This window comes from Cimex lectularius, unplaced genomic scaffold (genome assembly GCF_000648675.2).
Source record: "Cimex lectularius strain Harlan isolate CLEC.00 unplaced genomic scaffold, Clec_2.1 scaffold361, whole genome shotgun sequence".
Taxonomy (NCBI): Eukaryota; Metazoa; Arthropoda; class Insecta; order Hemiptera; family Cimicidae; genus Cimex; species Cimex lectularius.
In genome coordinates this window covers 278,984-304,250 of record NW_019392946.1, presented here as the reverse complement: position 1 = coordinate 304,250, position 25,267 = coordinate 278,984, and the positions used below count along the sequence as shown (strand labels likewise).

Genomic DNA, 25,267 nt, shown 5'->3' with positions numbered 1-25,267 from the left:
TTCTCTACTAACAGAACCGCATTTCTTATCGTTCTGTTACATTCTTAATTTAGATCAACCGTACTAACAGAATAATACAATGGATTTATCAGATGACAATACTTATCAGTAGTCAAAACCTTTCAGAATGTGTGGTGTTCAGTAACCGTTACTTGATTATTATTTGGAGCTCGTGAGATGAGGTCTGGTGTGACGTAGGTTTTAGAAAAACATTTTCTTTATCGAGCCACGTTTCGATCTTTATTGAGATCATCTTCAGGGCCCAAAGTGTTTGTTTTCCGTGTAGATGTGTCATTATTGTCTGTCACTCTCAACACGACAGACAAGAATGACACATCTACACGGAAAACGAACACTTTGAGCCCTGAAGATGATCTCAATGAAGGTCGAAACGTTGGCACGATAAAGATATTATTGCAATTTCAATGTACTTAAAACAGTAGGTTTCAAAATGGCTTATACTTCTTAACTTTTTAAACTAGTAATTAAAATTCCATAGTCTGATGACCGGGGTTTTATTACAATATTAATTCATTAATTATAGCTTTTTTCCGACAAATTAACATCTTAATTTCAAATTAATATTTTTAACTTCAAATTAACATTTTTCAATTTCAAATTATCTTTTTATAAACTCAAATTAACATTTATATTTGAATGAATTCTTTTTAATTTCCTACTCAAATTTATTTTCTTCGAATTCACCATTTTTTATTTAAATTAACCGATTTTAACTGATTTTACTTAAAAGATGACACGTGACATTAAATTTCCTGTTTATTTGTGATTTCTTTAAGTACAAAATAATTGAGCTGTTAGAAGACCACGTGGAAATAAATTATATGTAAAAATTAAAGTTTATATAAAATTAAATATAAAAATAAAGGATTTTCCTTTTAATTTTGGATAAACTAATATAAAATTAAATTTAAAAAGATATGATTCATCTATTGATTCGAGAATGAAAAATGTTTGATTTTCCTATTTTACCAATAGAACGTAGAATTTTAACTTTTTGGAAAATATCGTACAGGTTTCCTCCTAGGGTCTGATGAGTGATGAATCTTTAGTTTACACAGGCGCCATCATCAGTGGAGGAGCAAAGTTCATCTATCTTCATTCTGCAAAGTTTAGCCAGCGTGGATATGCAAACCAATATGATCGGAGAAGGGTATGCAAATACACCAGAGATCCGCCACATCTTTTGGTTTTATTCTATGGTAGTTTTTTTCTAAGACTATGAGCAAAATATGCAATGAAGACTAGGTGAACTAGCTTGATCAAACTCTCGGGTTTAACAATGAAAAACAATAAAAACACAATTTACTTTTGTTGATAAGTAAATACAGCAGAAAAGGTATAGCTTTGTACTATCAAACGAAACCATTTTAATTTCAAATTAACCCATTCTTTGAAGCATTAAAAAGACTTGTAATACTTATTATAATTTATTTAGTTGTAGTTAATTGTAATTATTGTTCATATAGTTTTATGAGAGCGATTATTTTATATTTTTCAAATATCGCAAACATACAGAATTTAACTTTCCTTGTTCACATTCATACCATCTCCTAGTTTTTCAATATTTTAAAGAAAGAGTCCATTTCAAAGAAAACAGGCATAATTTGAAATTAAAAAGGAGTATTTTCAAGGTAAAATTATTAATTTGAAATTAAACAAGTGTAATTTCATGTTAAAAATAATTAATTTGAAATTAAAATAAGTTAATTTGAGGGTTAAAAAGTTCAATTTGACGGAATGAAGCTGTATAAGGTTTAATTTTAATTGTAATTAAGTTTTATACTGTCTTATAAGAAAGACGCCACTTATTTTGAATTTTAACAAAAATCGCAAGCCTACAAGAATTTTACTTTACATGTTTATATGCCATAGCATGTGCCATGTTTTTTTATGCTTTAAAGGAACGGTTCCTGTGAAGTTAAAAATGGTTAATTTGAAATTAAAAAAGTGTAATTTGAAGATCAAAATATTACTAGTTAATTGTATAAATGGTCTAATAAGAGCCCAATTATTTTATATTTGAAAAAAAAAATTGCCAACATGCAGGAATTTTACTTTACATGTTTATATTCCATACAATGTCGTCTATTTTTATTAAATTTTTTGTAAATTATATAAAAACCGGTGAGAAAGAAACCTATAAGAACCATAATGTATAAAAAGTGAATCGACATACTCACCCCACCTTAATATTATGTTTTTTTAATGCTTTAAAGGAAGATTCATTTGAAGTCAAAACGGTTCATTTGAAATTTAAAAAAAAACAACATAATTTGATGTTAAAGCTATTTAATTTTAAATTAAAAACGATTATTTGATGTTAAAAAGGGCTAATTTGTCGAAAAAAAAGCTGTATAAACTTTTTACCTTTTTTTAATATCAAATGAACCCTTCCTTTAAAGCATAAAAAACTTAGAAGCTGGTATGAAATACCTCATCAGTATGAAGTAAAGATCCCGGGTTCGAATCCCGCGGTCCTGCATTCAAACCCGGCATAGTTATAGATGTGCTTTTTTTACAAAAAAAAAAAAAAAACACCGGCACCCCGAGGGTTCATATAACTTTATAGTTGAAATAACCTCGCAAAAAAGTTACAAATAATTATTTTAATTTTAAAAAGGTTAATTTGACGTTAAAATGGTTAATTGGACGGAGATAAGCTATATTACGCTAAATTTTAGTAGTAATATAAGAACCCAGCTATTTTATACGAAAAAAAAATTAAATAAACAGAAATTTTACTTTACATGCTTATATTTCATACTATCTCCTAGGTTTTTCTAATGAATAAAAAATTAGTTAATTTGAATGAAAAAAGCTTTATTCCAATAATTTTCCGCTTGAATTTCCTTTTATAAGTTATTTTCTGCGCCCCCTGCGTGGTAGAACGTTTTTCCAGCAAGGACTTTGCGATAAAACTTAAATAATGTAAGTTGAAGCAATGTGGGCTTGTGATGAATAAAATTAGCAAGACGATAATCATCTTAGCTTATGTACGAAACTGGGTTAATAATAAATTATAATAACATATGCGGCATTTCACGGAATGTTTTATTTAATTTTTCTCTTTTCTTTAAGTTGAAACTACCCCACAGTTAAACGGATTGAATTATACTTTATAAATTTAACCAAGGAGATGTTAGTCAAGTGAAAATTATATGTACCTATATAAATATATATAAAAAAAGAGGCGTCGTAAAAATTAAGATACGTCAAGGGAATCGAAAGTTACGGCGGTGGTAAAGGTAAACAACAAACTTTCCAACCAGCCCGGATACACTGATCTCGTCCGGTGAAAGAAACGGAGCAGGTGAACATTTAAAATACCATTCGACATAATATTAAAACTCACAATGTATAAGAAACATTCAAACAAGACATAAATAGCCGGACCGGTTAGATTTAGCTTCTTGCTTCTTGAGTAGTCACACTGTTAAAATCGCCCATTTTTTGCCCGAATTCGTTGGCCCGACTAATTTGAAATATCGGCGTGGAATTCTTATAGAAAACTTTGGTGAAATTGAGGTTGTCAGCTCCCAGCTATTAACTTTCATCTTATCGAACCCGATTACAATCTCCTATAATGACGGACACAACTCCGGGCAGTGTGTGCGTATTTCTAAAGCTCTTATCTCGGTTTTCCTTTTTTTTTTGATCGCCTAAATTTTACAAGAAAGAATATCTTTTTAGGATTCCGACTTGAAATATCACTAAGGATTTCTTTCGGGGCTCCTGTTCTGACTTAAATTCTGATCTGTAGTGTCGCCCCGGTTCTCTCATTCAGCCCGGTGTAAAATGTCAAAGGAGAAAACCCGACCGTCCCTCCGGAAAATAAGCCTCTCCCGCGATGGCATTCTCATTTTAGTGGCATTTTAATAAATAAAAGGTCGCTTTGATTAAATAACTCAGCATAAAAGAGAAACCGAGTCGTTGGAGCTTCTTTGCTAAAATACAACTGTACGATTTAGTCGTCTTTCCCCTTTTTCCAATTTGAGTTTGAAACAAAATATGTAGAAATGCTCAAAAACAACGCTACAAAAAATAAATCGAATCCATGATAAAATTACACAAAAATCAATAAATACAATTAACATATTGGGTAGTTTCCCATTTCCAACGTAAAGGTCTTTTAATAAAATTACTGTATAAAAACAAAATAATTTTATTCGAAGTATTTACCGTCATTTTCTACACATTTTCCCCAACGCTTGACCAACTTTTTTATGCCGGAATTGAAGAATTCCGAGCTTTGAAATTAAACAAAATCCGAAAACGCTTTTTGGACTTGAACAACATTTTCAAAAAATGTTCCTTTGACAAAGCTATCTAAATTCCTAAAGAGGTGAAAATCTGTTGGGTGCAAGTCGGGAGAATAAGCTGATGATGAAGAACTTCCTAGCTAAGCTCTTTCAATTTGTTTACAGTATGTTTTGAAACATGAACAGCGTTGTCGTGGAGGACCATTCAGATTTACCGATGCAGGTTTTTTTAAAGTAATTTCCTATGTATTTCGTTAATTTCCTTTCAGTACAATGGTCTTACCTCTAGGCAAACAGGAGTAGTGGATTCCTGCCATGGGCCACCATACAGTCACCATCAATTTTTTTGAGTGTACATTTGGTTTTGGCATGTATCCTGGTCTTTTGTCGATGTTTAATCACTGCCGTGACAGACGCTGATTGTCATATGCAATGCACTTTTCATCGCAAGGGATTATTCTTTCAAGAAAAGGGTCGTTTTTTGTCTGGCGAGCAACGAAACGCATGTCTCAAGGCGCTTTAACTGCTGTCGCTCAGTGAGCTCATGAGGGATCCATAGAACAAGCTTTTTGACTTTTCTTATGTTCCTTAGTTGTCTTGAGACGCTAGCTGCATTTGCATTTAGTTATGCTGCGAGTCCTCTGACTGCTTGGCAGTAGTTTTCCTCCACCTGAAGCTTAAGGACATCGTTGTGAATTCCAGTTGGAGGTCTTCCGCGTGGCTCGTTTTCTAATTCGGTACTCCCTTCACAAAATTTAACAAACTAACGGCGAATGGTCTGTTCACTTACACTCCCGTCCCCTACGCCTTAAGCCAGGAACACACTTACCCGATGCTACCCGACGCCTTGCTACACGTTTTGGTGGGGTGTGCACATCTATCCGACGCAAGCACACGTCGCGTACAGTCCACAGCGTTTATCACAATAATCACTATCACAATCGCAACGCATCTTTTGTTCTTAATGCACTATTTTGAGCAAAACCTTGTAACAAATTGTTAGTTAAATTTTATGAGCACAACCATCTAATAAATTGTTTGTTAAACTTAATTGTTTTAAATAAAGTTACTCCTAACCATCATAATTAAACAATGTTTATAAAAACTTATGCATTTTTGATCTCGTTTAATTTGGTTTACATTAAAATAACATGTTGTAATTAATATAACGACAAAATTACATGTACTTAGTTTGAAATAAACTACAAAAAATATGAGTGTCCTGTTCTGATGCTACCCGACATTACAAAATGGTGTAATTTTACGAGCAAAACTATGAAATAAATTGTTAATTAAATTTTATGAGCAAAACCGTGTAATAAATTGTTCCAATTTTAGTATATGTACCGCCGAAGCGAGTACAATAAATTGTTAGTTAAATTCATTATATCAAAAAATCGTATTCCGGTGTTTTGATTAATTTTCTACCAAACCATTAAAATTAATTTTTTAAATAAAAACTAATTAATTTTTAATCACAGTTAATTTGGTTTATATTAAAATAAGTATGTTGTAATTAATATAACGACAATAATACATGTAGTTTGAATAAATATATGAGTGTCCGGTTCTTTTGTCTTCGACTGTACTCGATGCTACTCGACGAAAATCTGGACAGTGGGGATCGCAGAGCGTAGAGTAGGGTAGCGTATGCGTGGCATCGGGCAGATGTGCACGAGGTAATACAATCTTATGGAGAATTGGACTTCGGATTTGCGTCGGGTAGCGTCGCATAGCATTGCGTCGGGTAAGTGTGTTCCCCGCTTTATTGATGTTTCTTGCAGCCTCAGCTACCCAATGACCGAATAATGTAATATTACAACTCTACTAAGTCGTAAAGGAATATTACATAAAAATCGCGTGTTTTCAAGTTCACATTTAGAGGTATACTAAAAAGTGTGGAATGGATTGGGGAGTTCATAATTATAAACAAAAGTGGAGAATTAATAACTGCTTAATTATAATATATAAACAATTGGAAGTAAACAACAAAAATCCGCTACATCCTCTCTGAATTTTTGAAACTATAAAATCGGACATTTCATGTTAAACAACCAGATACAATAGATTTTTCCCATGGAAGGAAGACGACGTAAATTGCATGCGTACGTTCTACAACCTACGAGTAAAGGAGGATATTTTTCATTTTGTTAGTCAGTGTCCCATACTCACAGCTCCGAATCCTGTAGGTAGGACAGAAAGCTTTCCAGGTGTCCACTGCTTGATCACCTAGACAACATGGAAAATCGAAATGTCTTGCATTGTATACACGTCATGCCTGGCAATGTAGGTATGAGTTCAGTAACGATTAGTAATTGCTTTATTTGAATTCAGTTTTTTTTATATATTTAATCGGCAATTTTGCACGTCTGAAATAATCATATGCACAGTCAACCAACCGACAGACGGATAGCAAACCATCCATAAAATCGTATGAAACTTTATAATGTTCAATATGCAATATTTTTTGTTTGTCGTAAATAAAGGGTGCTATCTATAAATCTATCTACAATACAATAGATTTTTCAAAAAAACATTAAATCTCATAACGGAATTATTCCCATTGGGGGACAATATGTTGTCATATAATAATTAAAATAATGGGTAGAAAGGGTCACCGGGAAATGCATCATTTCTCAACTTCCTTAATGACACATAAAGTGAAGATGCCAATCAATCCTGCAAATAGCTATTACAAAAACCAATTTCCCATGCTGTAATTTTGTAAATGATTGAACATTGTAATAATGCGTTGCACTTGATCACATACTTGCTGATCAAATGAAATACTATTCCAGTTGAGTTTTAAATTTAAAATTATATTGTAAATTGTATTTTGGTAAACAATACTTATAAATTGAGTAAGTGTGAGAGAGGAAAGAGAGAAAAAAGAGAGAGGAGGGATAATAGAGAGAGCGAGAGAGAGTGTGAGAGAGAGGAGGATAATAGAGAGAGAGAGAGAGAGAGAGAGAGAGAGAGTGAGAGAGAGGAGGATAATAGAGAGAGAGAGAGAGAGAGTGAGAGAGAGTGGGAGAGTGAGAGGAGGGAGAAAATAGAGAGTACTTACCGACATACTTAAAAATGGGCTCTTTTTTAACATCGGCACCTATTTATATTACTTTATCCTGAATTAAAAGAAAAATCCTATATTTTTATATATTATTTGATATAATTTTAAATGATAATTGTAAATCATTTTTATGTGATCTTCTAAGAGCCTCATTATTTTATAATTAAAAATAACAAATATAAAGGAATTGTTTAATCCTTCAAAGAATAGGTTAATTTGAAATTAAAATCGGTCAATTTGATACTAAAAGTATACAAACGTTTAATTTTAATGGTCATTATTTTTTATGCGGTCTTATAAGAGCCCAGTTATTTTTTTTTTTTTTTTAAATCTCAAACATACTGGAATTTTATTTTACATGCTTATATTCTTCTCCTAAGGTTTTTTCAATGTTTTAAAGAAAGGGTTAAATTGAAATTAAAAAAGTGTAGTTTGAAGTTAGAAATAATTAATTTGAAATTTAAAAAAGGTTAATTTGATATTAAAAATGTTAATTTGACGAAAAAAAGCTATATAAACGTTTACTTTTAATTGTAATTAATTTTTAAACGGTCTTATAAAACCCAGTTATTTTATACATTCATCACCTAAGTTTTTTCAATGCTTTAAAGGAAGGGATAATTTGAAATTAAAAAGTGCTCATTTGAAGTTTAAAAAAATTCTATTGTTCGCATGGCGGTGGAGTAATGTAAAAAAAATTAATTTGAAGCTAGGAAGGTTTAATTTGATATTTAGAGAGGTTTAATTTGAAAATTGAAAAGGTTACATCTAAGTTTAAAAGGGTTCATTTGAAATTACGAAAGATAAAATTGACAGAAAAAGCTATATATATGATCTCACATTTCCTAAAAATTTTATAATCTTTTAAAGAAAGGGTAAACGTGTAATTTGAAAATACAAATAATTAATTAATGATTTGAAATTAAAAAAGGATAATTCGATATTTAAAAAAGTTAATTCTATGTTAAAAAGGGTTAAGTTGAAATTTGAAAAGGTTACATCTAAGTTTAAAAACGTTCATTTGAAAGTACAAAAGATAAATTTGACGGAAAAAGCTATATATTTGATCTCACATCTCCTAAGTTTTTTAATACTTTAAAAGAAGGGTTAATTTGAAATTAAAAAGATCAATTTGATGAAAAAAGCGATATAGTTGATCAGATTCGTTTGGTCGCCTTTTAGAGACGGAATGAAAGGAGGACTGAAAGAAAAAAAAATAGTAGGCTGTTTTGTAGATTGTTCCGAGTTGGGTTGGAGCGGTTGGAGCTAGATTACACGGAATCCTTTCAGGTGATCCGAAGACAAAGACAGATAAGGCTTAAAATCGTCACACCTACTGGCCTTGCTGATATCAATCACCTTTTCTCTTGCAAAGGGTGCAAATCCTCACGAGCCTGTATTTACCGTGTTACAATCTTCATCCCAGTTCACATTTTTATATTCCGAGGCGGGACCCCGTAGAGATGTAAAACGCCGTAATTGAGATGCTTATTGAATCGAACGAGGCCCTTGTGGAAGGATGAAACGGCTTCGGGCTCGTAACACGGGTTCAAACTGGTTTCCGCCAAGTAGCAAGTCCTGTGCACGCGCACTTTTTTTATTTACCCAAAGCCGTTTTAGCTTCGGTCGGATCGTGAAAAAAAAGATCGGACTCGGCTCTAGAAGGAGTTAACTCATATTTTTCAATTGCTCAATTACGATGCGACCTAGGTTGGAAAGGGGAAAGCGTTTAGTGTGAGCCTGTTTCGTTAGAGGGCGAGGAAGAGAGAGGAAAGGACCCACCGAAGGACGCTGAGGCTCCATAGCAAAAAAAATGTTAATACAAATAAATAAATAAAAATCAATTCTAATCCTTCCTTTCCCCCTTCCCCTCACAATTGTTCCCCTAAAAATAATTCATACATTGTGCCTTTCTGACGATTAGAGATAGAGAAATACACTGAGAGGCAAAAAGTGGCCACCCTCGTTTTATATATATTGGGTTGTCCGGAAAATAATGCAGGATTTTGGTATTAAACAAAAAAAAAGAAACTAGTTACTTTAAAGCAATGTTCTTTAATCAAAATAATTTCCCNTCCTGACACCAACTTCCCATCTCAACCTCACCTTTTGAATTTTCCCTCCTTTTTGCCATTTTTAAATACAGATTAATTAATTGAAAGATATTTGGTCAAGCGGACCACAAAATCTAGTCAAATTAATAATATAATGTTGGTTTAAAAAATAAATTGTTTTTAAAAATAAAACAATATTATTTATATTAATTGAAAAATGATAGCTTTCAGTTTACAAAAAATTATTTAGCTTAATTATAAATGAATCGTTTAGTGTAATAAGAGAGTTAGTTATATTTTGTTGAAAAAAAGGGCTGATTTGAAATTAAAAAGGGTAATTTTTTGTGGGAGACAAACTTTAATTGTTGTTGTTTTTTTTTTTATCACCAAAAGTTTTTGTTCGTGTTTCGTGTTTCGAGAATCTGTTATATTCTCTAGACTAGAGCATTGTTTTTAATATTAAATTTTTCAATAAAAATTAAAACTGGTCAATTGAGATCATCTATTAATTATGATATAAGCCAAGGTGTAATTTATGTCGCAGGGTTTGGATTTATGACTGCTAAAACGATCCTTGCTATCCTTTTACGAGAATGTGATGAAAGAGGGGGGAGAGTCAAATTTCTTCCTTGAAAACATGCAGATTAATGGCGATTTGTTGATTTCCGTATCAATTTATTATAAAATTAAAAAAATTAAAATAAACTGAAAAAAGTTGAAAAAACTCAAGAATTCGAACGAATTGAAGGTTTGAAAATAACGTTTCTATAAGATTATTATATAATCAACCTTGTTTTTGTCCGAATGATGAAAAGACATAAAAAAGCACACATACCAACGGTCAATTTCTCGTGAGATAAGACGCCAGATTAATAAACCAGATATAAAAGCCGGAGATATTTTCTGAAATATCATGTGCACGTCACTTCAGCACTTGTCCACTTTCGACTGTATAAATTACGACGGGAGGGTTTTTACATTGATCCTACGCGGGGATTTAAAATCATTTTTATTATTGTCATCCGACAATTTAACGTCGGAAAAGAACGTTGGAACGTCAAAAAAGATATAGAAGAGATAAAGAAAAAGAGAGAGAGAGAGAGAGAGAAAATGAGAGTCAAGAAGGGAGAAAACGTCAAAAAAGATATAGAAGATATAAAGAAATAAAAAAGAGAGAGAGAGAAAATGAGAGACAATAAGGGACAAAACGTCAAAAAAGATTTAGACAGCGTACCTGAGTAAGAGGAAGAAAGAAACAGAGAGAAAGCGTCAGAAATACAAACAGAGAGAGAGAGAGACAAACAGGGAGAGAGAGAGAGAGAGAGAGAGAGAAAGAGAGTCAGAAAGAGATAGATAAAGAAACAAAGAAAGAGAGAGGGAGAAAATGAGAATCAAAAAGGGAGAAAATGAGAGTCAAAAAGGGAGAAAACGTCAAAAAAGATATAGAAGATATAAGGAAATAAAAAAAAGAGGGAGAGAGAAAATGAGAGTCAAAAAGGGACAAAACGTCAACAAGATATAGACAGCGTACCTGAGTAAGAGGAAGAAAGAAACAGAGAGAAAGCGTCAGAAATACAAACAGAGAGAGAGAGAGAGAGAGAGAGAGAGAGAGAGAGAGAGAGAGAGAAACAGAGAGAGAGAGAGAAAGAGAGAGTCAGAAAGAGATAGATAAAGAAACAAAGAAAGAGAGAGAGGGAGAAAATAAGAATCAAAAAGGGAGAAAACGTCAAAAAATATAGAAGAAATAAAGAAACAGAGAGAAAGGGAAATTGAGAGTCAAAAAGAAATAAAACGTCAAAAAAGATATAGAAGAGATAAAGAAAGAGAAGAGAGAGAGAGAGAGAGAGAGAGAGAGTGAGAGCGAGAGAGTGTCAACATCATAAAGTTTGTTTTGTTGTATAGTTTTATGCTGGTGATAAAAACGGTGGTAAGAGGCTGCCCTATCAGTAAAGTTTTGCAATTTATTAGCTTAAAGATTTTATCCATTAGCCTGTTCCCTCAACTTTAACTTTATTGATCCAATTTAATATTAATTTGCATGGTTATATTTATTTCTTAAAATACAACGGGTTCAATATATAATAATTAAATAAGGGAAATACTATTATTTAGTAGGACGGTAATTACATATTTAAATGAGAGGGAGAGATTATTGCTGGCGAGCGCTTTTAGATCGTGTTTTGGCCAAGTGGAACGTGTACATTACGATATATAATGACATATAATCAACTCAACAATATAACAAATGATTAAGAAAATTGAACCAGGTATCTTTTATCTTTTCTAGAAATTATCCATCATCCCTGATAAATCGACTATCGAGGATCGTGAACGGTTTCGCCTCAGGGCTCCTGGTTTTCTTCTTTTTTTCTCATCTTCGAGATCTCCTTAAATTGCACGCGCACACGTCAAATGACGCTTAAACGACGGATTCAGGCTGGTGGCGACCCTTGCCCAGATTGGTATACCTCAACTTGCCCCACAATTTTTCGGTGCCTCGAACTTTTTTTACAGTTTTTTATATTGTAAAAATATATTTTTTGATCTAAAAATGACCTAACAACATCCAGAACATGTAAGTGTTTCATCAAGACGGATACAGAGGATCAGGGGAAAAACTATATACATGAATTTCAAGGACAGTATGGATCAGAATAATTTTCTTGTTATTGCCTATTAGCTTTGACATGGCCAAACATCGCGTGGCCAAACTTCCGAAGGCGAGCTTTTACCGTGCCAGATTTATCTGTGCCATTCTAGGTCGGGCGAACATTTTATACCAGGTCGTAAAATACATCGAGACTCGCAGAATCTTCCACTTGCTTATTATCTCGAAGAAATAGGAACACTTTTGTCCTAGCTCGAAATCAAATTTATCGCCTTCAAATGGCATTTTGAGAGGTTTCGAGAGAGTCTGTTAAATATTTTGTTTGCACCATGTTTAGAGACTTAATCGTCGTAATATAAGTTAACAAGCTTGATTACGAATAAAACCGCCAATTGACTACCCAACTTAGACTGATATATCTACAGAAAGAAGATAGAATAACCACAATAAATAGAGAATTATAGAATAGCAAGATAAAGAGAACGAATTATAAACAAAAAGAAGAGCAAATGAAAAGCTAAACAAATAGAAAGATTAAAATGGTAAATAGATCGAAATATAGAAAACTAAAAAAATTAAAAGATAGAGTAAAAGTAAGATAGAAAAGTGGAAAAATATAAGTAAGATATAATATGAAAAGTAAGATAGTAGAAAAATAGAGAACAAGAAAAATATGCAAATAAAAAGAAAGATAATTATACAGGCTGATACTTGGAACGGTAGATAGAAAGACAGATAGATAGAAAGATAGAGGTAAAGAAAAATAAATAAAGAGATATCCAGATAGATAGATCGGTAGACATAAAAATAGAAAGCTAGAGAAAAAGAAAGTTAGGTCGATAGAAACAATAATAATTAGAAACCCATTATACTTCGTGGTCGATTGACCAAATAACTTCATTCAATTAATTAATCTTTAAGTAAGGTATTGTATTGGTTGAAATAAAAAAGCTAGTGTCACAAGCGGGATTCGAACCCACGACCTTCGGCTAAATACGCCGCTGCTCTACCACTTGAGCTCGTGACTTCGATTCACTCCGACTCCAACTTCCCATCTCAACGCCATCTTTTGAATTTTCCCTCCTTCTTGTCATTTTTCAAGGGTTAGCTAGCTCAAGTGGTAGAGCAGCGGCGTATTTAGCCGAAGGTCGTGGGTTCGAATCCCGCTCGTGACACTGGCGTTTTTATCTCAACCGATACCTTACATAAAGGCTTCTTTCTAACGTTCCACTGGTTTGATTTAGTTTAGGTTGTACATTACTAAGTTTCAAATTTGTTTAAGTTATGGCTTTAAGTGATACAGATTCGGCTAGAATTTCTTTAGTAGAGTTTTGATTTCGGCTAGGTGCTTAACATTGACTTAATAACTTTTTTCAATTAATTAATCTTTAAGTAAGGTATTGGTTGAAATAAAAAAGCTAGTGCCACAAGCGGGATTCGAACCTACGACCGTCGGCTAAATACGCCGCTGCTCTACCACTTGAGCTCGTGACTTCGATTCACTCCGACACCAACTTCCCATCTCAAACTAAAACCTTTGAAAAATGTCAAAAAGGAGGGAAAATTCGAAAGGTAGGTTGAGATGGGAAGTTGGTGTCCGAGTGGATCGAAGGTCGTGGGTTCGAATCCCGCTTGTGACACTAGCTTTTTTATTTCAAGCAATACCTTACATACAGATTAATTAATTGAAACAAATAGAAAAATAGAAATGTAGATGGATAGAGTATGTAGAAAGATAAGTAGATAGATAGAAATATGGAAAGCTAGAAGAATAGAAAGATGACAGATCAAAAGGAAGATAAATAGAATGATGGATTGATAGTTGGATAGAAAGAAGCTAGATAAATAAAAAGTATGATAGATAGAAAGAAAACTAAAAAAATATAAATATAGTATAGTATATGTATAAATTAAATATAAATATACAGATCGATTATTAAAACAGAAAGATCGATAACTATAATGAAAGATAGAAAGGTAGATAAGACAAGCAGATAGATAGATAGGCAGGAATCCAGACAGATCGATGTGATCAGGTATAAAGAAATATTTTTAAAGTTAGAAGGCAAATTTAGCATGCATGGCTTCTCAACTGGAAAAATAGAAAGGCAGACAATTACAAAGATAGAAAAATAGAAATACATACAGAGAGAGAGATCCATCCATTATTTATTTATTTTTCGAGTGATGAATTAGGACAAATTTGATAGTTTAAGATGTCCTTCTAGCTTTCAAAACCTCACCGAACTTCACTTCTTTTCTTCAAGTTTTGAAATTTGACGTTTTTGATGTTTTAAGTTTTATCTAGTTTTAATAGCCAAAAAATTATTTTTGTTTGTCTCTTGTGCGCGTAGGTTCCAGGTTAGACGGGGTAAAACCCAATTTATTCCAGCTTCAATAGACTGTGTGGAGGTTTCAAGTGAGTATATTTAATATTTTGTTTGGTTGATTAGGAAAATGAATAAAAACACCAGTTGACTATACCATTTATATTGATATAACAACAAAAAGAATGAAACAAAAAAGACGAACAGAAAAAGGTTTCTCTCTAGAGCATCAAAAACAAATGAACACTGTGTGCAAACAAGAGGAAAGGATATGCAAAATAATAAGAAGACAGATTGTTTCACAACGAAGACTTTTATGCATCGAACCGAGAGAGATAAAAAAAATCGCCAGGCAATGTTAATCGAGGGAATAAATTAAATAAAAATATGTTTGACAGGATGTAAAAGGAGAAATTCTAATGTAAACGAATGACGTTTTAAGTTGGCCGTTGAGGAGAAATAAGAGAATCCTGGCCGGGTCAAGCGCCAGTGGTCACTCCTTTGGAAGGCAATGAAATCAGGTGATAAAAAGCGGTTAACCTCAATAAATAACGTACATGGATGTTAAATTGATAGTTTTTTCCTAACTTACAATATAAAACAAACTGAAATTTATTTGGAAAAAAAAGTATAATTTAATATATAATTTGTCTGAAAGAGTGATGTGAGAAATGTTTTGAATTCGATATTTTCTAACAGCAAGCCGGGGTTACGTAACTAGCGGTCAATGGCTGCTCCACCGCACCCCCCTTTCAAATATACCTGTTTATCAACTTTTCGTTTATTAGTTACGGTATTTTCTTTCAAACGACCCCCTTCCTTATAAGCGTCAATCCACCGGAACTCTGGGGTATATCTCGATAATTGCCTGGAAAAAGCGACTGAGAAATAAATATACGGACAAATCCTTCTCTCTCTCTCTCTCCCTCTCTCTCTCTCTCTCTCTCTCTCTCTCTTTCACACATTCACGCGCTACCTTGTTCGAACACTTACTGGCTTAATATCTCATGCACTCGCTCACTCATTAATTCACTTGCTAATTCACTATTTCACTCTCTCATGCACTCGCACTTTCTCAATTTCTCTCTCTCTCTCTCTCTCTCTCTCTCTCTCTCTCTCTCTCTCTCTCTGATACACACATTCAGTTACTCACTGGTTCACTATTTCATTATCTCACGCACTCACTCACTAAAGCCAGGAACACACTTACCCGATGCTACGCCATGCGACGCTACCCGATGCTGCTCGACGCCTTGCCACGTTTTGGTGGGGTGTGCACATCTAACCGACGCAAGCACACTTTCGCGTACAGTCCACAGCGTTTATCACAATAATCACTATCACAATCGCAACGTATCTTTTGTTCTTAATTTTTTATTTTGAGCAAAACCTTGTAATAAATTGTTAGTTAAATTTTATGAGCACAACCATCTAATAAATTGTTTGTTAAACTTAATTGTTTTAAATAAAGTTACTCCTAACCATCATAATTAAACAATGTTTATAAAAACTTATGCATTTTTGATCTCGTTTAATTTGGTTTACATTAAAATAACATGTTGTAATTAATATAACGACAAAATTACATGTACTTAGTTTGAAATAAACTACAAAAAATATGAGTGTCCTGTTCTGATGCTACCCGACATTACAAAATGGTGTAATTTTACGAGCAAAACTATGAAATAAATTGTTAATTAAATTTTATGAGCAAAACCGTGTAATAAATTGTTCCAATTTTAGTATATGTACCGCCGAAGCGAGTACAATAAATTGTTAGTTAAATTCATTATATCAAAAAATCGTATTCCGGTGTTTTGATTAATTTTCTACCAAACCATTAAAATTAATTTTTTAAATAAAAACTAATTAATTTTTAATCACAGTTAATTTGGTTTATATTAAAATAAGTATGTTGTAATTAATATAACGACAATAATACATGTAGTTTGAATAAAAATATGAGTGTCCGGTTCTTTTGTCTTCGACTGTACTCGATGCGACCCGACGAAAATCTGGACAGTGGGGATCGCAGAGCGTCGGGTAGGTTAGCGTGGCATAGCATCGGGTAGCGTCGCATGGCGTAGCATCGGGTAAGTGTCTTTCTGGCTTAACTCAATCTCTTGTTCATTATTTCACTATCCCAAACACTCCCTCACTCTACTACCATGCTCGCTTGTTCACTATTTCATTATCTCATCTTCTCACTCACTAACTCACCGGCTTGTTTACTATTTCACTATCCCACGTAGCTCATTAATTCACTATATCATGTAGTCACTCACCAACTACACTAGATCACTATTTCACTATCTCACCTTCTGACTTACTAAATCACTTGCTATATCACTAACCCATACAGACACTCGGTTCGGTCATTAATTTACCATTTCATGCACTCACACACATACCAAATACATGCACGCGTACATAGAGAGAGCGAGAGGGAGATGATATGATAGTGTGGCTGACAGACTGCCACTGAAGGAGGTGGTGAGAAGCTGATCAGAAAACAGCGAAGCTAGGCTGACCCAAACTACAGCTTCGTCACCACGCGTGACCTCAAGAGGAAATCTTACAAGTAATAAATTATAAGTTGCACGCTTAAGAGTTTCGACAACTCTCCTCCCTCCATGAGGTTACTGGCCAAAATCATTTTGAATTTTCGATCAAAGAAAGCAAGGCAGTAACGCCGTTTGAAGCGTGTTTCCTGACTGGATCACCATCCGTTTGAAAGTGTCCATGAGATTTACTGAAAGACGGCGGTGGTTATGGGCGGGCCGCGTCGTGTCCGTGGTAAACCTCGTCTCCGGAGTAAACAAACAGTCTGCCTTTTTAAACGTAAAAGCCTTGTTACAACGATGCCTGTCACGCTGGAAATATATGTTGACGAAACTTCGTAGAGTGAACATTTCCCTGTATAACAGTGGGAACTGTCGACAGGAAAGATGTTATCTTATCCCATAATATTTATTAATTCCTACTTGTCGTTTATTATTCTTCTGGCTGTTATTTTATTTTCATCGAATTTCAGAGTGCTTTTAGTTATCGTTTGGTTCTATTGCCATTACGACCTATTCTGAGCCTCCTCTTCTTCTCAGACAATTTGGCTGTTCTTTGCTATGTTATTTGTCGAACGAACAATTATTTGTGAAGATACTAGATATAGAAAACGACGAAAATAAGTATATAGAGAGTGGTGGTAGATAGGTAGAGGATAAAAGGTGGGAAGAGGGAGACAGAGAAAGTGGAATATAAAGAGAGAAAGAGCAAAGGATAGGTACGTAGATAGATAGAAAGAAAAGTTGAAAGATAGAATGGTAGAAAAATAGAAAAACTGATAGATAGGGAGAAATATAAATATAAATATAGCCAATTAAATAGATAAATATATAGAATAATAAATAGATATATGGAAAAATAGGAAAAATTAATGTAGATAGGTAGATTTGTTGAGAGGGCCAGAGCGTCAGAAAGAAAGATAGAGAAAAAGTGAGGGGGAGAGCGTCAACAAATAGAGAGAGAACGTCTAAAAGAAATAGAAAGAGAGAGAGAGCGTTAGAAATGAGACAGAGAAATAGAGAGAGTCATAAGGAGAGAGAGGTGTAGAGCGTCAGAAAGGAAGAGAGAGAAATAGAGAGAGGAAGAAATAGTATAAATATATCCGCTTGAAAGGGAGCGAGAGAGAAAGGGAAAAACAGAATGAGAGTACCATCGGAAAGGAGGTGCGAGAAAGGGGGAAATTGGACCATCAGAAAGAACAGACAGAGGGAGAACAAGAGATAGAAGGAAAGATAAATAGAAAAATAAAAATACAGCTAGTTAAATAGATAAATACGTAGAATAATAGATAAATAGAAAAATAGGAAAATTTAATATATGCTAGGTACATTTGTTGAGAGGGGCAGAGGGGCAGAAAAAAAGAGATACGGATCGTCAGAAAGACAGAGAGAGAGTGAGAAAACGTGAGATTGGGAGAGTGTCAAAAAATAATGAGAGAACGTCAAAAAAAAAAAAAAAAAATAGAGAACGAGCGTCAGAAAAGAGAAAGAGAAATAGAGAGAGGAAGAAAGAGTATAAATATATAAAGAAAGGGAGTGAGAGAGAAAGGGTGAAAGAGAAAGAGAGATAGAGAGAATAGAAAAAAATGAGATGGAAGAGCGTCAAAAAATAGAGAAAGAACGTCAAAAAGGAGAAAGAGAAATAGAGAGAGGAAGAAAGAGTATAAATATATAAAGAAAGGGAGAAAGAGAAAGAGAGATACCGTCAGAATATAAGAACAAGAGAGGGAAATTGGAGCATCAGAAAGAAAAGACCGAAAGAGAAAGAAAGAGAGAGAGACAGACAGAAGAGACAGAGAGAGAGAGAGAGAGAGAGAGAGAGTAGTGAGAGAGAAAAAGAGAGAGAGGGAGACAGACAGACAGAAGAGAGAGAGAGAGAGAGAGAGAGAGAGTAGTGAAAGAGAAAAAGAGAGAGAGGGAGACAGACAGACAGAGACAGAGAGACAGAGAAGTTCGACATGACAGAACAGTGTGTCTTTTAAAATAGATAATATCATTTTTTAAGGAAATATTTGAAGGCTTATGGCAAACAAATCTTTTAATTCAGGTCGTTTTCTCTCCTCCTAAATCTATGGTCCATCAGACTCATTTGACCATCTTTGATGGCTTGTCTGAGGGCTACTTTTTAGTCTTGTTCTTTTTATATACATAGTTACCAACCAAACATCGAAAATGGCAAAATAACGACTGAAATACCACAGCATGTAGAATAGGCAGATCAAGATGATCGGAAAAGATTCTATTTTGAAATGTGCGGTATTTAGTGACCGTTAATTAATGATTATTTGGAGATCGTGTGATGCGGTCCTCAAAGAAGCCGACTCCCCATAGAAAAAGGGATTTCTATCCCACTTCCTTCCGAACTCCTTCAAAATCTAACGTATGTACACATAAAACATAATATCTCACTTGCACTCTCAACACGACACACAGCAATGACATATCTACTCAGAAAACACACACTTTGAGTGAGTACAAATACTTCGATTGAACCCAAAATTTCCAGCATTGAATAAATTCATTTTTTCACATCTTACATGTATTTGTATTATTTTAACAATGTTTATAAATCCCAGGCCCTGAAGATGATCTCAATAAAGATCGAAACGTTGGCACGACAAAGAAAATGTTTTTCTATACCCACGTCACACCAGACCGCATCTCACGATCTCCAAATAATCTATTCAGAAAGTTCATCACAATAACACTTAATAAAAAAACCAAAATCTTCAGCTTACAATTTTTTAATTAAATATGTTACGATTTCAGTATAGGCGGTTATTGAGAGTATATTGGACCGTTTATTTTTTTGTTAAATGTCGTTCTTGTTCTAATATTTATTACTGTCTGACCAGTCTTCCGGTTGGTGTTCGGTTTCGCCCTTGTTTATCACGAGGAGTCTTCAGATATTACAAAGTCCATTGAAATGGAGATGACGAGACAGTCCAAAAATACGAGACCAAAATGAAAGTGAGCCCAAATAATTTACGTAAGAGAAATAAAGTAATAACGACATAAACAACTATCCGCCTTTTATCCGGAACCATGCCGTCCCAGCGCCAAATATGGCCGGCGTTTTCGGGAAGAGGCTTAGGGACGGTTTCGAAAGGTCAGAATTGGAAAAAAGCTCGGAAATATTTCCTAGGGCTCCGGTCCATCGGACTGTAGTCCAGCTTTCCTGTTTCCATGTAGTCCAATCGGATTACATAACTGCCGTAGAGGACAACCTGAGAAATCTCTCCCTTAAGGGGAAACGATAAGGAATTGTTAATTTTCAAGCTAATTTATAGTCGCATTTTTAGGTGTAGGGGACCCAATAAAAAAAGCGGCCTTGATATTTCGTGAAAGTACCCAAAATAAAATATGCGTAGTAGGTATTGAAACAAAAAATGATTCTATTCTTCACCATGACCTTCAACCTATCTGTGATAAATCGATAAAAGACAATTTACATGTGAAAAGAAGATTAGAATTTTTATCACGTCTCAGTTAAATTGTTTTAAACCATAGCACAATAGTATTTAATTATTCAAGAAATGGCAGGTTACGATGCACCCCATTGTTCAGGCTTTATTTATTATAGTTATGTTGGGATTTAAACCTTTCTTCAGGTTTGTTAATTGCACAATTTAGGTAACTGTTTTTTTTATTTTAAATTATTGAACAAATATGGAATTTTGTCTTCTTTTTAGAAACCTCCCAAGATATAGCTTATTGAAAATGATTTCCTACAGAATAAACAATTGTTTTTCCGTTTATTAAAAATGGGCACATATCGGGGGGGAGGGCTATGGACAGGATCATTCTAGGTATAGATATATAGACAGATAGAGAGAGCTAGGGGCAGGAATGGAGAGAGACAGATAGATAGATAGATGGATAGATAGATAGGTAGAGAGAGAGAGAGAGAGAGAGAGAGAGAGAGAGAGAGAGAGAGAGTATTAAAAAAGAGAGAGAGATAGAAAGCATCAGAAAGAGAGAGAGGGAGAGCTTCAAAAAGAGATAGATAAAGAAAGCGAGAGAAGAAGACAGCCATATAGAAAGTATTAAAAAAGAGAGAGAGATAGAAAGCATCAGAAAGAGAGAGAGAGAGAGCTTCAAAAAGAGATAGATAAGGAAAGCGAGAGAAGAAGAAGACAGCCATATAGAGAGTATTAAAAGAGAGAGAGATAGATAGAAAGCATAAGAAAGATCGAGAGAGAGAGAGGGGGGCTGTGAGAGAGAGATAAGAGAGAATATAATTAGTGAGCGAGTGAGTGAGAGAAAGTGGCTCAGAGAGTGCGACCTAGAGATAGTGATTTAGTGGGAGAGAGTACGTGAATGAGAGAGTGTGAGTGAATGCATAAATGAGTGAAGGAGTAAGTGAGTGAGAGAGTGAGAGAGAGAGAGAGAGAGTGAGTGAGTTAGACAACGTCAGGAAGAAAGAGAGTGCATCAAAAAGAAAGAGCGAGAAGATTTAGAGAGAGAAAGAGAGAGCATAAGAAAGAAAAAAGAGGGAGAAGAGAGAAAATAGTGACTCAGTGCATGGGAGATAGAGATAGTGATTTAGTGGGAGAGTGTACGAGAGTGAGTTATAGAGCGTCAGGAAGAAAGAGAGAGCATCAAAAACAGAGAGAGAGAGAGAGAGAGAGAGAGAGAGTGGGAGAGTGAGAGGGAGAGAGAAAGAGAGAGAGAGTGATGAGAGAGGGAGAGAGGGTAAGTAAGTGAGTGGGTGAGTGAGAGAGCGAGAGAAAGAGAGAGAGAGTGTGATGAGAGAGGGAGAGAGGGTAAGTAAGTGAGTGGGTGAGTGAGAGAGCGAGAGTGAGTTATAGATAGTCAGGAAGAAAGAGAGAGCATCAAAAACAGAGAGAGAGAGAGAGAGAGAGAGAGAGAGTGGGAGAGTGAGAGGGAGAAAGAGAGTGTGTGTGTGTGGAAAAGACGAAGACATAGAGAAAGAGGGAGAGAAAGAAAGAGAGAGAGGCAGTGAGTCTGTAAAATGAGTGTCATAAAAAGAAAGAGATCGTCAAGGAACGTACGTAGTTACAGGTAATAGTATATAACAGTACAAAATTACTTAAAGTTCAATAGAAGCATATTTGTAATTCATTCATTCGGTGTGAAGTTTTCTTTGAGACCTCTCAAATTGCTCACGTTTATCTTTTATACGACTTTTTTTAAAGATTTATCTCTCTTCGTACTGGTTATTTTGTTTATTTTACAGAAAACGCTTGACATTTCCTGGAGGCCTCCGGAAAAAAAACTATTTAGTTTCTTTTCTATTCTATTATGTATTGTGCGTTTAAATTATTTGCTAGAAAGGTCAATATTGCGTTTGGATGAATTTACGAACATCACCTCGACATGGTTTTTTTTTTTTTTTTTTTTTTTTTTAGAGAAAAAACAAACATTTTGAATATTTTAAAATCATTTCGAGATTTATTATTATTATTTATTATTCAAGATTTTATTATTTCCTTAATATTGAAAGATTTAATGAACGACTAATCCCATGAAGATAACGATATCACTTTGCAAATAAGTTTACAATATGAAAATAAAATTATTGAAAAAAAAGCAACGCCTAAATGGCGGTGAATCCATTAAATCTCAAGGAAATTCGTGTTTCACGCGGATCCTTTGAGAGGCGAGGCGTTAAACGTGAACGACCACCCGCGACCTTCGTCAAGGAATAAGGAACAAAATCCAAAAACTTATCCTCATCGACGACAAAGACCATGGACGAACGTCCAAATCCTGCCGAGGGAGTCAAAATGCTTGGCTTTACTCCAGGAAATACGTAAATGGCGTTTTAATCTGATTGAATAAAGTTTTTCTAGCCTTGATTAATATCGAAATGGATCGAGGAATGAAAAGAAAAGGAATATGCAAAATACGCGAACAATATTATAACGTGGCAATTAATTGCTTTGTAAAACTGAAGGATAATGTTAAAATATACAGGGTGATTCGCTACACGAACGGCAAAGTTCTTCAGGTGCTTCTACATCTGAAATACAACAAGAGAGTTTGTACGAACCATGGTACGACTCTCAAATATATCGCAAATATTCTACATTTTATCTTGTTTTCATCTAGCTACGATTTCCGTTATAAATCTTCTGATAGCTCGTGTCCTATTCATTTTTATGGAAATCCTCAAAAGCATTGAAAAGAGGGTAAAATGTCCTTTAAGGACGGTGTGAAAAAGGGTAAAACGGGTTAAACTAGTAATTTATCTTTTTGTCCTGGGCAAAATTCATTTCCCAGCTTTAACTTAGCAAAAAACACAAAAAGAAAGAAAAATGAAATATAGCACATAAAAAAGAGACAATAAACATGGTGAACTATCAAAGCAGAACAATGGATCAAAAACGATCATTCAAAAATGTAATTTTAGAAACGAATGGTATAATTTAGTGGAACGGGGAAATTTATAAAAATCTTACAGATACCAGCCATGCATAAATTATTGTAGAGTCTTGCAGCTTTAAAGTGTGTCAACGAGAACTGATTTATAATCGACAGTGTGAATGCAAACCTGAAACAAGAACAAAAAAGGCGAATATTAGTGATTTTGACAAAAGAAGGCACAATGGGCAATATTTTAAATTTTATATGCAACAAAATTATTTTCATAAATACAACTTCTGATGGTTACAGTTTTTATACGGTTTACGTGGTTGATCTGCGTGTTATTTAGTCATTCATGTCCTGTTCACACATCAGACATCACCCACACTGTCTCAGAATGATCGATATTCTTCTCCATTATTGTGACAGAAGCCTTCTCTATTCATTTAATAAATATTATTATCACTGCCCCAGAGTAGTACTCGACATTCCTTGGGGCTATAGGGCATGAAGTCTCTCCATTCTCGCTAATAAATTCATTCATACATCAGACAGCACTCACACTGCCTCAGAATGATCGATATTCTTCTCGATTATAGTGAAAGAAGCCTCCTCTATTCACTTAATAAATATTATTATCACTGCCCCAGAGAACTCGATATCCATTGCAGTTATAGGGCATGTAGTCCTTTCCATTCTCGCTAATAAATTCTTTCACACATCAGACATCACCCACGCTGCCTCAGAATGATCTATATTCTTCTCGACTATTGTGCAAGAAGCCCCCTCTATTCACTTAATAAATATTATTTTCACTGCCCCAGAGTACTCGATATCCCTTGGGGTTATAGGGCATGAAGTCTCTCCATTCTCGCTAATAAATTCTTTCACACATCAGACATCACCCACACTGCCTCAGAATGATCGATATTCTTCTCGATTATAGTGAAAGAAGCCCACATAAATATTATTATTACTGCCCCAGAGAACACGATATTCCTCGGGGTAAATGAGAATAAGACTCTCAAGTCGCGCTAATAAATGGTGTCCACACGTTACAATTCATTCAATTCTAAAATCCTAGGAATAGGAAAGGAAAGGTCCTAGGATAGATCCTTGTGGAAATCCCGATTCCAACTAAAACTTTATTTGAGGTCATTCCGTTAAAAGCGACCGCTTGCTCCGATTTGCCAAGAGGTGTTCACAAAACCCAAATATATCATAATATTGCGGTTTGTTTAATAAAACAGTGTAAAAATATCGAATGCCTTTCACAGGTCGATTTTTTTCTTTCAAATTCATCATAAATTTTATTTTGTCACTTATTAAGTTGGAGAAAGCAGTTTAGGCTTGCCTAAAAAATACATGGCTTATTTTTGAAACCTGTCTCATATAATTTTGAAAGAACTCGATTCAGAATTATGGGCCATAGCTTTCCACATTCTCCCTTTGTCCTTTTCTAAAAACATCAACATGAGACTGTTGATAAAAGAGCAAAACAGGTTCCTCTGGATGGGGAAGTAATTTGAAGATCTTATCCCAACTTCGGATCCGAAAAACGGCATAAAATATAAAAGAAAAGAAAAGTGGAAAAAAAAGCTCTCGTTGCAGGTCGGTTCTACCACTCCGGTTATCCTAGCTTAATAATACACCATGGTTTTCAAATTAAATTAAAATATGTGTATTTAAATTCAGTAAATTCAGTAAGAGGGATTGAGATGCAACCAAGGGGTTAAGTGGCTCTTTTATATACATGATTAACCAACGAAGAAGTACCCAATGTTTATTCGGAGATCTTGAGATGCGGTCTGGTATGACGTAGGTTTTAGAAAAACATTTTCTTTATCGTGCCAACGTTTCGATCTTTATTGAGATCATCTTCAGGGCCTGGGAATTATGAGCATTTTTTAAAATTTATTATTTAAATTTATATAATACTGGCACTCTTAACACGAGAGACAAAAATGACACATTTACACGGAAAACAAACACTTTGAGTGAGTACAAATACTTTGATTGAATCTAAAATTTCTAGCA

At 34.3% G+C, this 25,267-nt stretch overlaps 1 protein-coding gene across 2 annotated transcripts in view; it reads right to left on the bottom strand.

Annotated features, from left to right (window-relative positions):
• Nucleotides 1–23,205: 23,205 nt before the first annotated feature.
• Nucleotides 23,206–25,267, bottom strand: part of LOC112127895 — a 96,689-nt gene continuing 94,627 nt past the window's right edge. Inside the window, exon 3 of one of the 2 annotated variants that reach the window (XM_024229441.1) lies at nt 23,206–23,417. In XM_024229441.1, the coding sequence (XP_024085209.1) occupies nt 23,273–23,417 (145 nt within the window). In that variant the 3' untranslated portion in view covers nt 23,206–23,272. The remainder of the gene's footprint in view (nt 23,418–25,267) is intronic. The other variant, XM_024229442.1, reaches the window with a different exon arrangement.